Genomic DNA, 18,742 nt, shown 5'->3' on the forward strand with positions numbered 1-18,742 from the left:
AGTTCAAGCACGACACCTAGAGGGTTATCTTTTCAACTCCAACAGAAACCTCAAATTTCATACAATTTGAATGCTCATATCTGCAGCCTGTAAAATTATTTTATTTGGTATAAATATTCACATAAGGAAATGTCCACAGACAGTAGAATGCTTTAGTAAAACATTAATGTGTTTATGCATTAAAAAAATGGACAATACAGCCTAACAAAATAATTGAGAGGAAGAGCAACAGTGATACGTGTACAGTTTTTCTTTTTAAAATGACACATTAAAGATCGAAGATTTGCTTGATCTTTGTAATGAAAATAATAATTGATTGTGTATTAAGATTAATGACAACAAAAAAGACAACCACTTTCTGTAGTATTAACACAATGTACATTTAAAATAAAAGGCATACAAACACCATCAGCCACGGTTTTTAACCCAATAAATTATACAGACATTTTGAGTGTGCTTAGTACCATCATCAAAATAGGATTTTGTGTACATATACACATGTGTGTGCATATATATCAGTATGTTTATTCTAAACATAATGTATATATTAGACGTGCATATGACAGAAACACACATACATATGTATGAAAGCACATATATACATACAGTACACCTTGGACACACCATGCATATTGGACACACAAGTAGCCCACACACAATCATGGCTTTCACTGAGCCTGCTGCTGTTCTCCTTTTAATCTCAAAGATTTAACACAAGTTCATTGTTTTATATGACAAACAGAACACAGCCAGCTGCTTTTACACCCCAAACCAAGTTAAGATACACAGAGTAGAAAATAAAGTGGAAGAGCAAAGCATTAGTTTGTGTAACATTGGAAACATATGTTTTAAGTACATGACATCATAAATACCTTTTGCCTGAAGGAAGTGAAAAAACAAACTAACAACAAACCGAACAGACACCATCTTGGACAAGGTGCAGCAGCAGTAGAAAGGTGCATGTGGACATGTCTGGCTGCTCCTGTGGGGAGCTGGCATACTCTAGGCTACCTACTTCACTCGGGTTCTCCAGGTAGTTCTGAACAAAAACAGTGGGAACAGAATCAGTCCATCTAGAGAGTCTGTCCTCCCTCCAGCCACACAGCCAGGTATCTGAGTAATCAGAGGAGGTCCTCCCTCCAGCCACACAGCCAGGTATCTGAGTAATCAGAGGAGGTCCTCCCTCCAGCCACACAGCCAGGTATCTGAGTAATCAGAGGAGGTCCTCCCCTTAACAAGGATGCTGTTCCACAGTAACATTGCACACACTGGAAGGATCAGAACAGTGCTGCAGCTAGGTTATCAATAGGGTTATTTCAAGTGTACCACAGTCTTCTTGGAAGCATTAAAAGGTCATAGAGCCTAAACAGCTCTCAGAGCTAACACAGCGTTACAGTTAAAGCACAGCGCAGTACAGCGGTTATGGTTGGCCTGTATTTGCAAATACTGTCAAATACGTCGGATGCAGTTTGGTCTCACCCACTGCCGTGACACCAGTGGATTGGTACAATAAGTGCCAACTGAGAGGCCAATCAAAAGCACCTCAATCACAAATAGAAAATACATGCTTTCTGGTCATTTACTTCTCTAATTGGCCCAGGTCAACAGAGCCTGGGGCTGAGGCTACAGAGGCTGGGGGTGAGGCTACAGAGGCTGAAAGAGGCTTAGGTTAGGCTTAGGTTTTCCTGATTGCAGGTTGAGACGACCGTCAGAAAACTACTCTAGTCCCATGCATAGAAATACAACTCTCTGAATGAACCTTTTGTCCTTGAATTCACTTGCATGGAAATGGCCTTTCAAAGAACTTGTATTTCTATAAGGTGCAGAGGACTGGTCAATCCCCGAACAGTAAGTTGTCTCATATGAAAATAAAGTCTTTGTCTGCTTCTTCCCCGGAGTCGGAGGTCTTCCTCCCCGGACCCCGGTCCTTCCGGTCAGGCTTGGGGGAGAGTTCTGTGGTCTTGTGGTCATTGGAGGTGGTGCGGCTGGGGCTGGACCGCTGGGCTGGGTCAGACACACTGGCTGACCTCCCTGGGACAAGACGACACGCCGTACATATCAGGAACAACAGGGGGCGCTGTAGGCTACCGATTGAGAACAAAGAGCTTCCACTAGAATTCCCCTGTATGTACGTATACTACATATACTACAAATGTACACCTAATATGGAGTAGAAAAATATGTAAATACTGAGATTATAAATGACACACATAAAACACTTTTAAAATAATCATAAAATGAGTAAGAAAGGTTTTGTAATGAAAAATTCAGCAGATTTTCAAACAAGCAGCAAGACATCTTTCAACAGTCGGTACAAATGTGTACCGAGACAATAACTAGACAGATGCCATTTAATTATTCAGCTCAGCATGTCAGCTCTTTGAAAGTATAGATGTCTTAGGTGCTGGTTGGAAAGGATAACCAACAGCAGGCGTCATTATGGAGAACTTAAAAGACAGTCAAACTAAATCTTTTGTTGAGAAGTGCAATAATGTTCCTGAAAGCTGTGACCCGCTCCTGGGAGGAAAGAAGGATGAGCAGAGACAGTGGATGAGAGAAGAGAAGGATGAGCAGGGAGGAGGACAGGGAGCAACACTTAGAAGGAGGAAGTTGTCCCTGGATATTGATTTAGGGTCAGTTTAGGTTTCGTCCCTGATGGTCATAGTCTGAATTTAGAGAAAATGCACTGATCCCAGATCAGTATCTAAGAAGCAACTTGGTTTAGGAGAGCGGTGATAGGGTGAAGGGCGAATGAGAAGGGGATCTAACCAGGCCGGGGGAGGGACTTCCTGCTCTCATGCTCGCCCACTTCCTCTGCGGAGGCAGTGCTGCAGGATGATTGTGGGGAGTGTCGGACCCTGGCCACAGGTAGCTCCACTTCCTGGTCGGAATCAAATACGCTAGTGTCTCCCACCTGGTCTACTGGGAGAGGGCGGAGCCTAAGCTTTAGAACTTGTCAATCAGTTAGCACGCTCACCTGTAAGCACATCTGCTGGCACGGACATACCCTTCATCTCTCATATCAGCCTGAAACTCTTGAATAGGGACTCCTATGAGTAAAACATCTCATCCACAACCAATCATGTGTAATTCTTGGATTTGTTATTGCTTATCAAGATCACGGCGATAGCCCCGTAACCTCTGAGCGGGGGCCTGTGGAAGCTACCACGAGCAGGAGGGGGAGACACTGATCTGGAGGAGTCTGATAGGATCAGGTTTCTGCTGGAGGGACACAGCAAAGGGGTGCACGGCAAACACACCACATAAACACCACACAGACATAAACACATCTCACACGGACAGACAGATCCCAACCAAAAGCAGCTGCATCCAATGGGCAAAGTGGGATTCAACCAAAGACGATGTGAACGACTGGATACCTATCCTTAAATACTTATGAAGTAACGATTCAGCAACTGGACTACTATAGCTTAGTATGGGTATTGGGACACACTGCTACCTTCTTTTGCTGGGCTGGTCTTACTCGCCGAGCTACCCAGGAGAGGGCTGCACGGACCCTCCTTCTCTGACGGCGCCCTCTTGAGGCCAGAGGACTCGTCTGAGAAACAAAGAAAGGGCATCATCTCGCAGTGCTGGTGGGCTCCAGAACACACCGCTATGGGCTCCGCCGCCAGAGAGCAGCAGTGTGGCATGAGAGGGCTTACCTATGCTCCTAGAGCTGCTGGTGCGGGGTTTCTGGGGGATGGAGGGCCGGGCAGCCAGGCTGGGCTTGGCCCCCTGGGGGGGCGGGGGTTTGGGGCTGGCATGGCCCGTCATGGAGGAGGGGCTCCGGACTCTGGAGGCTGCCTCTGGACGGGCATCGGCCCCACGCGTGGGAGGCCTCTCAGGGGACACCCTCGCCTCTGTCCTGATGGAGCCACTGGGAGACCTGCTCTCTGGTGGGGGGGGCTTAGCTGATGACACACACACACACACACACACACACACACACACACAGGAGGTAACAAATTACATACAGCCAGTGTATAAGACAAGTGGGGCCTTCACTGAGTGCATTAGGCTTGCTCACTGTCACATGGATCACATGTGACAGCTATCTGTGAGATGGAGCATGGAGAAGTCAGGAGTCTACTAACCTGTCCCACTGCTGTCTGGGCCGGCTGGCTGGTCCTGACCCTGGAAACAGGCAGCACAGCTGGTCAGTAAAACACATATGCTAGCAAACTTGTACTGGCTTATTCAAAGATGTGTAATATATCTGAACAGTAGGTGGCGATCTGTATTAGAAAATGGGCTTGCACACGTCCCCCCTTGCCCCCCCCCCCCCCCCCACACCCACACACACACACACACGCTCACACTCTAGGGCAAACAGCCTTTTGAAACAGATGGCAGGCATGGCTCTGCCTAGTGATACAAGGTCAGGGAGAGCTCGTACAAACACTATAAACCTGTTATTCACACACAGGCGCGCACTCATACACACATACACATGCTCACACACACAGTTCACACAAGTGAAAGTGGACAGTTTCATTAAGCCAGAGTATGACTATAACACGTAGGGCCAGTCCGCTAGTGTACAGAGTCGCAGGGTGGAGTAGCAGAAAGACACGTTTAGCAGGCTGAAAGAAGTGTGAAGAAGCTTCCATGCATAAACCCATTCCTGACCACTGGTACTGGAGCATATGTGATCACTTGGAAGGTTTGTGTGCCTGTGTATGTGTGTATACATGTGTGTATACATGTGTGTGTGTGATGGCAGTGATTCCCCCAGATAAAATCAGGTGAAATCTGAGTACGGTCCATCTGGTCTACCCTCAAGGCCTAAACACACACACACACACAGATAATTCACAGCCTTGGGTCAATCTCTGATGGCTGTGTGAGTCTACAGAGGTAGTTTGGTTGTGTGTGTGTGTGTGTGCGTGCGTTGGCTTGGGGTGCATCAGCGTACAGCTAGGTGCTTGCCCGTGTACGCGTCGGAGAGAGCGACGTTCCCACCTTGTGTGACCCTGCAGCTCTCCTCTCCTGCTTGGCCTTCATCTCTGCCAGCAGGCCACTGCCCATCACCTGCACCCCGTAGCGCCGGCCTCCCTGGGGGCTGCCCCGCCCCTCGCCCCCCTCCCAGGGCTCATCCATGGAGTCGGGCGTCCGCAGCTCCTCCGAGCGGTCAGAGCTGCTGCTGCAGTCCGTGGGCTGGCTACTGCCCTCCCCCTTACCCTCATCCCTGCTCTCCCCCCTGCCCCCACCTCTGCCCTCCACCCTGCTCTCCTGTTTACTCTCCACCTTGGTGTCCCCCCTACTCTCCTTAGGCTTGGGCAGGTCAGGTGTCGGGCTCTTTAGCACCCCCCGAGGGGAGGAGGGCTCTTCTGGTACTGCAGTCACAGGGGCTGGGGCTGGGGAGGGGGCTGGGACAGAAGTTGGGGCTGAGGCCTGGTTCTTGTCGGACTTGGAGGAGCGGGACTTGATAAGGTTGAGGAAGCCACCTTTCTTTTTCTTCTCCCCATCCTGAGAGTCCTGGTTCTTCAGGGAGCGCCTGAGAGATGGATGGGAGGGGGGGTGGAAGAGACAGAGAGACAGGGAGAGGTCAGAAACCTTTTGCAGCAGAGAAAACAATGAGCTAGGAGCAGCCACCCGCAAACAGCTTCAGCCTCACTTGGAGTCCATTTTGGTGACCTTCTTGGAGAAGAATTCCTCCACGCCCTCGTCGACCCTTCCCATGAGGCCGTTCTGCTCCCCGTCCTGTGATGGGGTGCTGGTGATTTGCTGTGAGGGAGAGGGAACAAACTCAGTCCACTGCTGCCAGGTTCGACAGACTGGGCAGGATCCACATGCCCTAGCAGACCATCCTCGGTCCTACTGCATTGTAGCTGTTCTGTTCTTACAGGGCTCTTGCTAGACTGTGTGGTCTTGTTCTTGTTCCTGCGAGGCCTCAGTTTGGTAAAGTGCTGCAGCTTCTTGCTCTCCTCAGAGGGCAGCTCCGTCACAGAGGCCGACGCCCCTGACTTCCTCTTCTCCTGCCTGGGCGGGGCCACAGAGGCGGGCGGGTCCTCCACATGCACAGGAACATCCTCCAGGGCCTTGTCCAGGTCAAACTCCATCTCTATTGGACAGAAGGGCTGTCGGTAAGTGGAGGCCTATTTGTACAGGGGTTTGTGTATACACAGAACTGTGTTGGGTCGCAAAAGCTACAAGGTTTAAGTGGAGCCAGAAAGATCCAGTTAGAGTTAGAGGGAATCCCCATCGGGCTACTTGAAAATGACTAAACATTTGGTACTTAGCAGACTTACCGAAGGCACGAGACACCGGTCGGAGCATTCGGCTGTGAATGCTTTTCCTTTTGGACTTGGGTGTCATCTGTAAGGCGCACACACACACGATAAACACAGATCAACAAAGGCTGGAATAAAAATGTAGTTATCAAAACAGACTGATGAGGGGATCTATGTGGACTCAGTCACAGTCTGTTCTGTCATTCTTACATGAGCGATCTGAATGAAGTCTCATGATCTGACCTTTGTCAGAGCCCTGCTAAAACCTGAATAAGGGGTGAGTGCGTTACGTGACCAGGTGAGTGCGTTACGTGACCAGGTGGGTGAGAGGCACAGAAACACAAGCGTGCGGTCGCCCGGAGAGCAGTGTGGATGGAGGCTTGCGTGGAGAAGTGCATTGTGGGACATGGACAGCTAGCTGACCGCAGGGGTCTTTCATCCCTCAGAAACCCAGAGAGCGGATCTGGGTTAAACACAGCCGGGAAGACGGAATGTCCAGTTCCACTCAAATCAACAGAGCGTTCTATAAATAGAGTTAATCATGGCTTCGTAATAACCCAATGCTGACCCCGGGTTTTTGCTCTTGCAGGCAGAGCAGGAAGCAGGAGTAGCTGAAACTCTGCTGCAAGACGTCAAGCACCAAGCGGATGAAACCTCCAGCTGTGAGCGCTTGAAAAGACAGCCGAGATGTAATCTACTAAAGAGTTGGGTCCCCAGACACAGATTAAGCCTGTCCTAGGAGACGAGGAGCGCTCTGTCATATCCACTGATGGACGTGGGCTTTTAATCTGGGTTTGAAGACGGGACTCCCAAGCACCTGATAGGCCTGGACGGGAGGGTTCTGGTATCTCACCGGAGAAGAGAGGGAGGGTGAAGAACAGAGCTGGTCCTAATGCTACAGTGACAGCTTTACAGCACAGACAGACAGGCAGGCAGAGAGATAGAGGGTGAGAAAAGAGGAGAGAGGGAGAAAAATAGACAGAAAGAAAGGAAGAGAGTAAGGACAGTGACAGACCCAAGATACTTACACTGCAGCATAGAGTCTCCATGAAGCAAAGGTTGAAAGAGAAAGAGGGAAGGAGGGATGAAGGGAAGGAGGGATGGAGGTGAGGAGGAAATAAGAGCAGAGTAAAGAGAAGAGGCAGGACAAGAGTCACTGAGAGGCTCTATAGATTCAGAGAGAGGACTGGAAGGTTAACTCTTTAGTAGGGGGCTGTTAACCGACAGAGGGAGAGGATGAGAGCAGAGCTAGAGAAAGATTTGAAGAATTTAACATGAGAAGAAGAGTAGAACAGACTGGGTATAGGATGCCTGTATGAGACAGGCAGACAAAAACAGCAAAACACTGCTATTGGTAGCAAACAGAACAGGTCTCCAACTTCACACAGGTATGAAGGTAGCAGTGTGTGGATACACACACACACACACACACACGGCCCTGTCTGGCTCCCAGAGCATGTGCTGCTGCCTTATATCTCATTCATGAGAAGTACCTGGGGTCCTCATTGGTGTGTCGAGTGGTCAAGTCCTGTGCCTGATATCCTAAAATAACCAGAGAGCCTGTGTAACCAGGCCGACAGGAACCCATGCTGCTTCTCATTATGTCACATCCTCCCCTCCTCCATCTCTTCCATCTACATTTAGTCATTTAGCAGACGCTCTTATCCAGAGCGACTTACTGTAAGTACAGGGACATTCCCCCTGAGGCAAGTAGGGTGAAGTGCCTTGCCCAAGGACACAACGTAATTTGGCTTGGCGGGGAATCGATCCGGCAACCTTCTGATTACTAGTCCGACTCCCTCACCGCTCAGCCATCTGACTCCCGCTCCCCCTCCTCCATCCTCCCCTACCCCTACCCCCGCTCCCAAAACCCCCCACCCAGTCCCCCCCGCGCCCCCACACAGACACCCCCCCCCCCCCCCCCCCCCCCCCCCCCCCCGGCCCCAGACATTACCATGCAGGTCTCCAGGTCGTCCAGCCTCTCCGCCTCCAGCAGCTCTGTGGAGCCCCGTTTGGGAACTCTCTCCTCGGGCACCTCCAGGTCCACAGAGCCCTGCTTGACCAGGGGCTGGCCTCGCAGGACCAGGTGATCCGCCTAACACATGCACACACACAAACAAACATTACAAATACATGTTAAAAGTGTTTGCATGTTTATTTAAGTAGCTGTGTGTGTGTATGTGTGACAGAGTTTGTGTGTGTGTGTGTGTGAACATACCAGTGTGTGCTGGGAGCCAGAAAGTGCTTCCAGGATCTCATCCACGATGCGGTCTGACAAGAAGGAAGCTAGACTCAGCTTCACCTCGCTGGGAGAGAGGAGGACATGCAATACACTCAGAAATGCATACACACGTACAAATCCTACACACACACACAAGCTACACACACTACACCAGGGGTGCCTACACTTTTTTGGGTTGTGATCTACTTTTGTTCTACCACAAAACATGTTTTTAAGGACACGATCTATCACCATAAGCTTTGATCGACGCATTGGGCACCCCTGCACTACGCCTACCTTTGTTCGACTAACTGCTATACCCCACCTTGCCCTGCCCCTCCCCTCCCCTCCAACCCCCAGTGTGGCTGCCCCGTCACCTGATCTTGTTGATGATGTCAACGCCGGACTGCTCCAGCAGGGTGTCCCTGACGAAGCTGCGAGGGACCACCATCTTGGCGGTGCTGGCTGTGATCAGGTCCTGCCTCAGGTCGGCCCTCCTCATCACGTGGGGGCAGAGGCCCTCGGCCGCGTCCACCATGGACTCCAGCAGGCTCTGGGGGAGGGGTGGTGGGGGAGGGGGGGGGGTCACCATGGATCGTGCACAGCATGTGTAAGCCGTCAGGGCGTGGACACGGGAGACAGGGAGGGGATGAGGTCTTTTCTTCTTCTCTACATACATGGTCTGTAATGGCTGGTGGACTGCTTTTCCAGTGAGGGTATTTGTGCTTGCTGCCTGCTCTGCTCCGCCCTGTCTGCCTGTCAGTGTGTCAGTTAAGGCTAAATAACATAATCCCCCCCCCAAGGTTAGATTAACTAAAGGAAATTAACCTTCCTTTACAGGGACGTCAAGTGTGTGTGTGTACATGTTTGTCTATCTTTGGTTTCGTGTATGTGTGTAGTTACATGTGTGTGAGAGAGTGTGTGTGTGTGTGTGTGCGAGCAGGAGGCTGCAGCTCAGATGAAATCAATAGATAGGACCAACAGGAGAGATTGTAGAGGCCACACCGGACCAGAGGGATATAAACCGTCCTCAGACTACAGAGCACCTACTGAGCCAGTTACTTCATGACACATTCGCATCAGGAAAAAGTCCTGTTCTGTAATCTTAGCCACCCAATTCATCACACGACGAGAGAGGATGAAACTGACAGATTTCCAGGGAGGTTTCCATGGTGCTGGCCGACAGCCTGTCAGAGAACATTTACCCCAGTGTAAGCTCAGCAGCCAGTACGTCCCAGGAATATAAACGACATCCTAGGAATATAAACGACATCCCAGGAATATAAACAACGTGGCACAAAGGCTGGGTTGCTGGGAACAATGTTGAGGGGAGGAAACGGCTGACCTGTACCTTACCGTACAACAGCTGCTCTCAGTGACGCCCCCAGACCTTACCTATAACTGCACTTTAACCTTTGACCTACTTGTTGACCCTACCTGGAGCTGTTCGTCCATGACCCTGGCGACCTCTCCTGCCATGGACTCCAGCTTCTCCTGGATTGGTCCGACGGAGGCTCCGTTGACCTCCTCCCTGGAGGCCACGCCCAGGTGGTAGAGGTTGGGCAGCAGCTGTGCACATGCAGGGGGGAGGGGGGTCATGTAGGTACAGAACAGACAGCTACAACCGTAGAAAGGCCGATGGCCTGTAAGATTTAAACTCCTGAAGTAAACTATTAGTATATAGTGAAAAACTATTTCTATGGAGTATTGTGTCGATTTCAATTGCAGTGGAACATTAAAAACACAGGGTGGTTTTCTGCTGGCTCCGCCCACCGTCTTGGAGTTCCTGGCATCCTTCATGAGGTTCTCTGCCACCTTGACGTCCTCCAAGATGGCGTCCGTCTCCGAGTTCCTCAGAGAGTTCAGGTGGTCCTGGACCTTCACACAGATCCTGTCAATCATCTGCAGGGGAAGCAGGAGGTGGAGAAGGAGGAGGAGAAGGCGGAGAAGGCAGAGTAGGGAGAGTTAAGGATAAATCAAGGGCGGTTTTCTGCAACGAACCACTCGCCTTCTAACATCCCACTTTTCTCAAGATGAAGCATGAGAGATGAGACGAAGGGGGGGGGGTGGGACTTCAAAGCATCCTAATTAGAAACAAAAGCCTCCTTCACTTTTCATCAGGCGATCTTTTGAAGCCTCTCAGGCGAGGGGGAACCCCCTCTCTCCACGCTTCAACCTTCAAACCACAGACACACGTGGTCCGTCCTCATCCAGTCACCGCCGTCAATACACCGGGACTGAAATGCTAATTCAATGTGAAGGAGAACGTGCCGGGGAGGCTGACCTGCTGGGTGGTCGTCGTAACGATGCCCTGCTGCAGCCGATAGGCCTGTTCTTGCTGGTACTTCCTGGTCTCGTGGTTCCTGTACAGGCAGTGCTCTATCTGGAAACAGGAAGGAGACGGCATTGAAGTTTGTTTGTTTTTTTTGGATCTCCATTAGCTCCAGCATAAGCTGAAAGCTATTCTTCCTGGGGTCCTAAGAAGTACCCCTTGGTGAAGTTAGAACAGTACTCTGACAACACAGAAGCATAATATTAGTATTGATCAGGTCTGATGTGAGCTCTGGAGACTGTGTAGCCAGACGGCTGACCTTCAGCAGTGCATCCTCCGTCTTCTCGGGGCTGGTCTTCAGGGCCTGGGAGGCATCCACGATGGGTATAGGCATGAAGCGGAGGGTGTAGTTCCTGTGGGGCGACACAAAGCAATGGATGAAGGCATCCAAACTTTATTGGAACGCATGAGGATCAGCTACATATGAATTATTGCTCAAAAGAACTGTTCATTTTCTGTCTGCATAGTAGGAAGTGGAGTAGACATCATTTATTCATGGGTTCATATGGTGTGTTTATATATTCAAATAGATATAATGACTATTCATGTCCCAAGATGAATATGAAAAATCCATCTGATAGCCAATTCAAATTGGAATGTCTTGATTAGGGGTTTTGATATATTATTGGGTTTATGAATACATTTCCATTTACAGCGTTTCTTATTTCAGAGTGAATGGCGCAGACTCTCAGGTTAAACCGACTCTGATGATTCGAATGTTCCAGACCACGGCTGTATGAATGTACCGACCAGTAACAGAAGGTTTCACGGTGACACTTACTTCTCCAAGGCTGCTGCTACGTCCTGCAGGCCCTGAGGGCTACTGTTGTTCTTGTCCCAGATGACCGTCCTGTACAACACACACAGTGCCCAGTCAGAACACTTGAAGCAAGCAGTTCAGACCCACTCACATCTCCACTGTACACCGTTGAGATATCCTTTAAACATCTGAATGGCCATGTGTCTATGTATTCAGAGTCTTTCTTAGCCGGCATCTCCCTGACCTCTGACCCTCACCTGAGCTTGGTGTTGATCTGAAGGGCCTTGGCCAGCATCTTGGCCCCCATGTCTCCCATGGCGTTGCCACTGATGTCCAGCTTGGTCAGGCTGCTGTTGCTGCCCAGGGCGTTGAGCACAATGGTCAGGTCTGTCTTCAGCTTGGAATCGGCCAGGGACAGGGAGGTCAGGGGCTGGAGGGAGGTGGAGGACGGGGGTGTTAAGAGGGTTCAGGGAAACTGTTTACTCCACCACATTTGTGGAAAATATGCTGCAGTGGAGACTACTAAACTGTCTTTCTTTCTCACTACTCTACAGTAATGAGAGCTCTACCCCATTTACCCAACCATCCAATGTCAAGCGTGACAGACCCGGCAGAAGTGAGATTAAAACGTGAAACCAGAGGAAGGTTTCCAAACTATAAAATACAAATGAGCCTGAGGTTCTACATGTGCTTCTTCCAGGCTCCAGACCAGTTGAAAGCTGCTGTTTTACACTGATATGAATTAAGCTGTCAGATCCCATAGCCACAGCTTAGAGACCCAGCATCCTCTCAGACTGTTAATAGTCACACACACACCATGGCTGACCACATGGAAGATCTGCTGTCAAAGGAAACATATGCTTATCTCTGCCGCCCTGTGTGGTGTCAGAGTGGGCTGTCTGATCCACACAGCAGGGACACTGACAGAACCAGACCCCCATCCACCCACCTCATCCATCCACCCACCTCATCCATCCACCCACCTCATCCATCCATCCCCGCCCAGCATCCTTCCCTGCCCCACCGAGACTGTCCCTCCCTGGCCTAATCATCATCCCTTACTCTCCAGCCTTCCACACCCCTAACCGCCCCTCCCTCCCTCAAGGAGGCGGGGGTCATCTCAGACTGTCTGCACCTGCACCGTCAGATAACAGCCCCCCCCCCCCTTCCCTTCCAGAAACGGAGTAACTCACCGACTCCTCCTCCTGTATCATGTGGACCAGATTGTCCAACACAGGAGCCAGGTTCCTGAGAGAAACCACAAGCAGCATGTTACGGAACTACTTTGGCATTTTGAATTACAAATGTAGCATATGGCATCATACACAGTGTGCATGTTTGTGCAGACATGTTTTTGTGTGTGTCTGTGTGTCTGCTTCACCCCATCCCTCCCCAGTCCTACTTGGACTTGATGTTGTTGAAGTTCTTGCCCAGGGCGAGGTGTCGGATGGAGCGGTTCTTGGCCAGCCACACCAGCAGAGTGGACAGGTCCGAGTCCAGGCCTGCAGCAACACACATCACAGTCACAACGCTGGACATGAGAGGGAGGGGCCTCCTGTGCTGAGAGGGAGGGGCCTCCTGTGCTGAGAGGGAGGGGCCTCCTGTGCTGAGAGGGAGGGGCCTCCTGTGCTGAGAGGGAGGGGCCTCCTGTGCTGAGAGGGAGGGGCCTCCTGTGCTGAGAGGCTGACAGCCCTGGTACTGTTGCTCACCGTTGTCTGAGATGTCTAGGCTGGAGATGTTGGGGATCTCAGCAATGCAGCCCTCCATGATCTGAGAGCCTCCAGACCGCAGCTGAGGAGCAGACAGAGACAGAGAGAGAGAGACAGAGAGATGAGACCCATATCAACTGAGAGAGATGACAAGCATGTCGAGAGAGAGATGAAGTGCATGTCTACAGTAGCAGATAACAGAGAGCGATCAGAAACATGTATATTATATACAAATGAGAGGGAGAGAAAGAGAGAGAACATGTCTACAGTAGCTGTGGAAGAGGGAAGATCACTACTATAGAGGGTAACTAGATGAAACAAGAAGACTAACTACTGACTGTATTTGTCATGGAGAAACAGGAAGACTGGTCGTTGAGTGTTTCTGCTGCAGTGTGTCTAAAGTGAGGGTCTAAACCTTAGACGCAGGTGGTCGATGAGAGTGAGGGTGACTGACAGGTGCAGGTGGCTGGTGAGGACAGTACTTACACAGTGGCCAAGCTAAAAGCAGCGTGAAGAGGGGAGACAACAGCACATATGAGAGCCAAGTCTACGACAGACTAAACATACTGCACAATCAAGCGGACAAGCAGCCCCCGAACTATCCCTTTAGCTGTTCACACACACAAACATACGAGACAAGCTGTCTCAAAACACACGGTGATCAGACAGTCAGATAAGTTGGAGGGAATTTAATATCAAAGGCTATCTTTAGCTTTTTATTGAATCTGTGTTAAAGTGGGAGTGGGAGGCCAGAGTTGCTTGACAAAATTAGCAATGAGAAAAATTCAATCTCCTTCCTCCGTCTTTATGGTTCTGATGCCAAGTGATCCATTACATTTCTGTTTAATAGTGGCATGTTGCGTAGTTTTGGAGGCAACTCATTTTGGTAATTCCAAGGAAATGTGTTCAATCAGCACTCTGGGAATCAGCTGACAAAGCATGTTACAGTAGATCTTTATATGTTGAAAGATAAAATACTTCTCTGGCAAAGGTAGTTCAACTTCCCTTATCATGTGTCATGATCAAATGTAATATTTTCTCATCCAAAATGAATCATCAAAGCAACCTATCAGGTTCCAAAAAATCTGAGGGGGGCTTGTGCAGTTTACTTTATCCACATGACTACAAACCAAATCTGAGGTGGAAAAAAAGAATAAAAATCGCTGTGATGTTTACATATGTTAATCCAAGATTCAGATGAAAATTCTCTCGGACAGACGGTGAGTGGTTAATTAGCTCAGTGGTACCATGGAGACACACGGCTCTGGGGCTCTGGGGCCCTGGAGCGCGAGCAGACAGCAGCTCTCGCTCTCACAGAGCTGCTCTGGTGTAGCCCAGCCTGCTAATCCACAAACACACATCTAGCCCGGTAGCTTCTTCCTCTGAATCCCCATGATGAAGTACCAGAGGCTGCTTGGAGAGGACCACCCCTCCTGTGTAGCTGATCACTTTCCTTTCCGTTGATTTGCCACAAAGAAACGAGACACAGACACAGACACAGGGTTGGTTGCCTGAGAATGTCCCTGTGCTGGAGAGATCCGGACTCTTACCTCACAGCAGCTGATGTCTAAAGTCACTTCCTTTAAGTTGGGGTTACTGGCCAGTCCTAGCAGAAGAGCCCTACGCACACACACACACACACACACACACACATAACATGAGCATAAAAACCTCAACAACAGAAAACCTTCGTCATCTACAGGGATGTCAGAATGAATTAGGATTACTAATTAAATATCTTGGAAACATTATAATGACAACCACAGGGATCACAGAAGAGAAAGATTGTAATCTGTGTAACTATAAATACTGGAGGGGGAGAGGAGAGAAAGAGAGAGAGACATAGATAGAGAATGAAAGGGCAGAGGGAGAGAGCCTCACTTCAAGGCCTCCGGGGGCAGCTTGGTTCCTGATAGGCTGATGCAGCTGAGAGCCATGGCACTGCTGAAGAAGTGCTTGAAGGAGGGAGGCACGTCTTTGCCCTTCCTGGACACACCCCGCAGCACAACACCCAGCCGCAACAGGGAGGGAAGGCAGAGAGAGGTGAGAGACACGTCCTGCTTCAGGAGCACTTCAAAAACATTCTCCTGAGATAAAGAACCAGACAGGGCAAAACAGACACATCCTGTAGAGGTAACAGAGAAGTAGCCTGTAACCACGCAAGCACTAACTCTGCCATGTCCCAGTTCTGGACCAGGAGGGTTGGGGAAGGGGTAGGAGGGGGACAGGAGAGAGAGGGGTATGAGGGGGGCCACTGTCCATCTGCCGCTCCCCTCCCTGGGGGAATGCCAGAGTCCAAGCTGAGTGTTCTGGTCAGGCAGCGGGTTCAGACTGTACAGACACGTAGGAAACAGCAGAGGGCAAAAACCCAACGTTGTCTACAGAATCTGGACTATCACTCATCAGCAGATAGCAGTGGCTGTAGTAGAACAATACCTTTGGCATGCAGATTTTGTGTAGACAATTGTGTTACTATGGTGACATTTCTCTGTTTACCTGATATCTAAGTCCCTCGATTAGTGACAGAAGTTTGCTGATCAACCTGATACTGTTTCACTAAACAGATGTCAATGTGAACAGTCAGTTAGGTCTGTGTGTCTGTGTGTCTCTGTGTGTGTGGCTATATCACAAGTTTAATGGGTGTTTCACCTGTGGGGGAAGACACTTTTTGACACGTTGAGGATGGAGAGATGCGGGGTGGACCCTCTGAGCAGAGCTGAACACACCTGGAACATAGAGGAGAGGTGAGCTGATAGCTATAAGCATACACACAACTGGAACACAGGGGACAGATTAGCTGCTAACTGTTAGCATACACACAACTGGAACACAGGGGAACGATTAGCTGCTAACTGTTAGCATCCACACAACTGGAACACAGAGGAGAGGTTGGCTGCTAGCATCCAAACACAACATGGCTAATAATACATTAGTCGCTGTTATTATGTGTCAATAAATCAAGAGAAGATTATTTTACCAAACAAATTTACTTCTATAGACATCGGCAAATTGAGACCTGAAAGGTTGTTATGGATTTGTAACGTTCAGACGTGTGCGAGTTGTAATAAAGTAATGAATGGACAACCATGACTAGGACATCTGTGTGAAGCAGTGCAACAGCCAGCAGTGAGCTACAACCAGATCAATACTGTCTGTAGCAGCTGCACAAGCTGCTGCTTATCACACAATCAATAAGGCGTGTTTGGCTGAGGCCAGGTCAGAGCGTCACGTACTGTATTTGTAAAGTAGAATTGGATCCATATCGGACCAATGATGGTGTTTAGAAAGTATGAAAGTATTTGAAAATTAAACACTTCTACACTTAAGTGCTCTAACCTTAGTGAACAGAACTGATTAAACATGACAGCGGAAGTCAAATGTTTACTCCACAGTGTCTTCATTCTAGTAACTACGTGAGAGGACGGTCCTTCACTCACCTGGTCCAATGAGCAGTCAGTGTTGGACAGGTCAAGGGTCATCAGGCTGTTGGGTTGGGCCAGGAAATTGTAGAAATTCTTGGAAAATTGGAAAACCACAAAGTTCCCAATCATACATTTTATTTGAAACCAATCTTAAATACATCTCTCCAAGATGCAGCAGAATGTCACTTGCACTCAAGCAGTGTCTACTATATGGCAACAGACCATGAAAGTCACTGCCAACCCATCATGATTTGCTTCCTTGCCGACCACATATCACTCTGGTAAACCATAGTAGCGGTTGTCAGTGGCGACCCCCAAGGTGATGATCTCCAGTGCATGAGGTCAGAATCGAACATGGGTTGCCACGGGGACCCTGAGTGATGCTGTATCGGGGGTTGACAGAATGTCGAGGTGAACGTGTGTGACCCATCAAACACCGAGCCGATCAGAGCTGCTTACAGTCCAGTCTGGAGGCAGCAGTGTTAGTTGTCAGTAGTAGGGGAGGCGAGCCCTGAACCAGACTGATTTAGGACCCAGCGAACAGGGCCTCCACACAAAGCCACAGGAAATCAATACTGCAGTGTGTCGCACGGCCAATCAATAGGACGGTACTGATAGTAGAAATGCATTCTGTGTGTGTTTGTGTGTGTGTTTGCACATCCCCGTTTTAGATCATTGATATGCAAACCAAGCCGTGTGTCCTTTTTGGAGCAGATCCAGTTTAGGACATCCAGCAGCACCTCTAGTCATGTAGCTCATTAGAAACACAGACTCATGTCATGACAACATCTCACACCGTTCTTGATGCAGATCTGAATCCACCTGGAAAGGGTTATGGCTAATGTGTGTGTGTTTGTGTGTGTGTGTGTGTGTGTGTGTGTGCGGGTATTGCGTACCTGCATGTCGTCGCCGCGGAAGGTGTTTCCTGAGAGGTCGAGGTGGATGAGGCTGCTGGAGATGTGAGGGTTGGCACTCAGTGACTGGGCGAGGCTGTTTACGCCTGGAACGACAGCACCATGAGCCTCATCACTCCCACACAAATGCACCGTGAACCACAACACATGAACCAGACGGCACCACAAGAGCACTCCTGGGAACACGCCAACATGGAGACTGGAGATGCTCTTCTCTCGCAGCAGAGCACTGTGGCCTGTAAAACCCTGTTTAGACTTTTCTCTCAGTCCTTCAGCACAGTGAAACACGACTAATGGGAGGGAAATTGTCCAATCCGCTAAAAATTCAGAACTACACATTTAATAGGGCACAATCACCATATCCAATTAAAAGTGAGCGACCCACTCACTTTACAGACTGCAGGACGCCAGGGCGACAAATTGCCCGATTTGCAGATATGAATAATGGATAGTGGAGGGAGTAGATAAGAGTGGCCAGGCTTATTAATCGCATCAAGAAGACCTCCCGCTGATGGTGGCATTTGTTTGAAGACTTGAAGTGTTTTAGTATGGCTAATTAGTAGGAATATTATGGACGACTAATGATACAGTACACTCTGGATGGAGAGACACTTGTAGGACAATCGCAATGATGTGCTTTCCAGGAATTTTTGAGGACGTCTTCTCTCGTCTATGAACACTGACAAGTTAGACTACTTGGCTCTTGTGGTCTGTCAGGACTCATCCCTGTGCTCGGAGATAAGTTGTGAGGATTAGACTTTGGGTTGGCCTTCAGCTAGACCCCGGTCACGTGACCAAGCTCATATGAACTCTGACCTTTAGAGCTGTGACTCATGCTGGAGGCTGGGATTCAGTCAGACATGATGCAGGCAGTAAGGGGCAGTAGGAGCTGTCAGCTGGCAGACAAAAAGAACGACTTTGAGATGGAGGAAATTGTGTGTGTGTGTGCGTGTGCCTTTGAGTAAGCCTGTGTGTGCCTCCGAGCGTGCATTTGACTGTGTATGCCTGTGCGTCACAGGGCTGGGCTGGATTACACAAGTCCAGTCATATCACATAGGGAAGGATGTGGGGAGAAGGGAGGGAGGAGGAGGGAAGGGAAGAGGGATAGGAGGACGGGGGGGAGAAGGTTTTAAGAGGGGATGGAGGAG

General features: G+C 49.5%; 1 protein-coding gene across 4 annotated transcripts in view; it reads right to left on the minus strand.

Annotated features, from left to right (window-relative positions):
* Positions 1-81: 81 nt before the first annotated feature.
* LOC124477184 (F-actin-uncapping protein LRRC16A-like) overlaps positions 82-18,742 on the minus strand; it is a 34,074-nt gene continuing 15,413 nt past the window's right edge. Inside the window, exons 13-38 of one of the 4 annotated variants that reach the window (XM_047034837.1) lie at positions 17,577-17,680; positions 16,696-16,773; positions 15,908-15,984; positions 15,140-15,244; positions 14,809-14,878; positions 13,259-13,340; positions 12,952-13,051; positions 12,743-12,797; positions 11,807-11,979; positions 11,571-11,639; positions 11,049-11,142; positions 10,742-10,840; positions 10,231-10,359; positions 9,895-10,026; positions 8,835-9,010; positions 8,455-8,542; positions 8,191-8,331; positions 6,255-6,321; positions 5,850-6,067; positions 5,621-5,730; positions 4,966-5,500; positions 4,098-4,137; positions 3,666-3,914; positions 3,461-3,559; positions 2,770-2,919; positions 82-2,031 (exon numbers count right to left, since the gene is read on the minus strand). In XM_047034837.1, the coding sequence (XP_046890793.1) occupies positions 1,859-2,031; positions 2,770-2,919; positions 3,461-3,559; positions 3,666-3,914; positions 4,098-4,137; positions 4,966-5,500; positions 5,621-5,730; positions 5,850-6,067; positions 6,255-6,321; positions 8,191-8,331; positions 8,455-8,542; positions 8,835-9,010; positions 9,895-10,026; positions 10,231-10,359; positions 10,742-10,840; positions 11,049-11,142; positions 11,571-11,639; positions 11,807-11,979; positions 12,743-12,797; positions 12,952-13,051; positions 13,259-13,340; positions 14,809-14,878; positions 15,140-15,244; positions 15,908-15,984; positions 16,696-16,773; positions 17,577-17,680 (3,413 nt within the window). In that variant the 3' untranslated portion in view covers positions 82-1,858. Of the gene's footprint in view, positions 2,085-2,769; positions 2,923-3,460; positions 3,560-3,665; positions 3,915-4,097; positions 4,138-4,965; positions 5,501-5,620; positions 5,731-5,849; positions 6,068-6,254; positions 6,322-8,190; positions 8,332-8,454; positions 8,543-8,834; positions 9,011-9,894; positions 10,027-10,230; positions 10,360-10,741; positions 10,841-11,048; positions 11,143-11,570; positions 11,640-11,806; positions 11,980-12,742; positions 12,798-12,951; positions 13,052-13,258; positions 13,341-14,808; positions 14,879-15,139; positions 15,245-15,907; positions 15,985-16,695; positions 16,774-17,576; positions 17,681-18,742 lie in introns of all 4 variants that reach the window. The other 3 variants (XM_047034828.1, XM_047034844.1, XM_047034853.1) reach the window with 3 other exon arrangements.

Source organism: Hypomesus transpacificus, chromosome 2, assembly GCF_021917145.1.
Source record: "Hypomesus transpacificus isolate Combined female chromosome 2, fHypTra1, whole genome shotgun sequence".
NCBI classification, from domain to species: Eukaryota; Metazoa; Chordata; class Actinopteri; order Osmeriformes; family Osmeridae; genus Hypomesus; species Hypomesus transpacificus.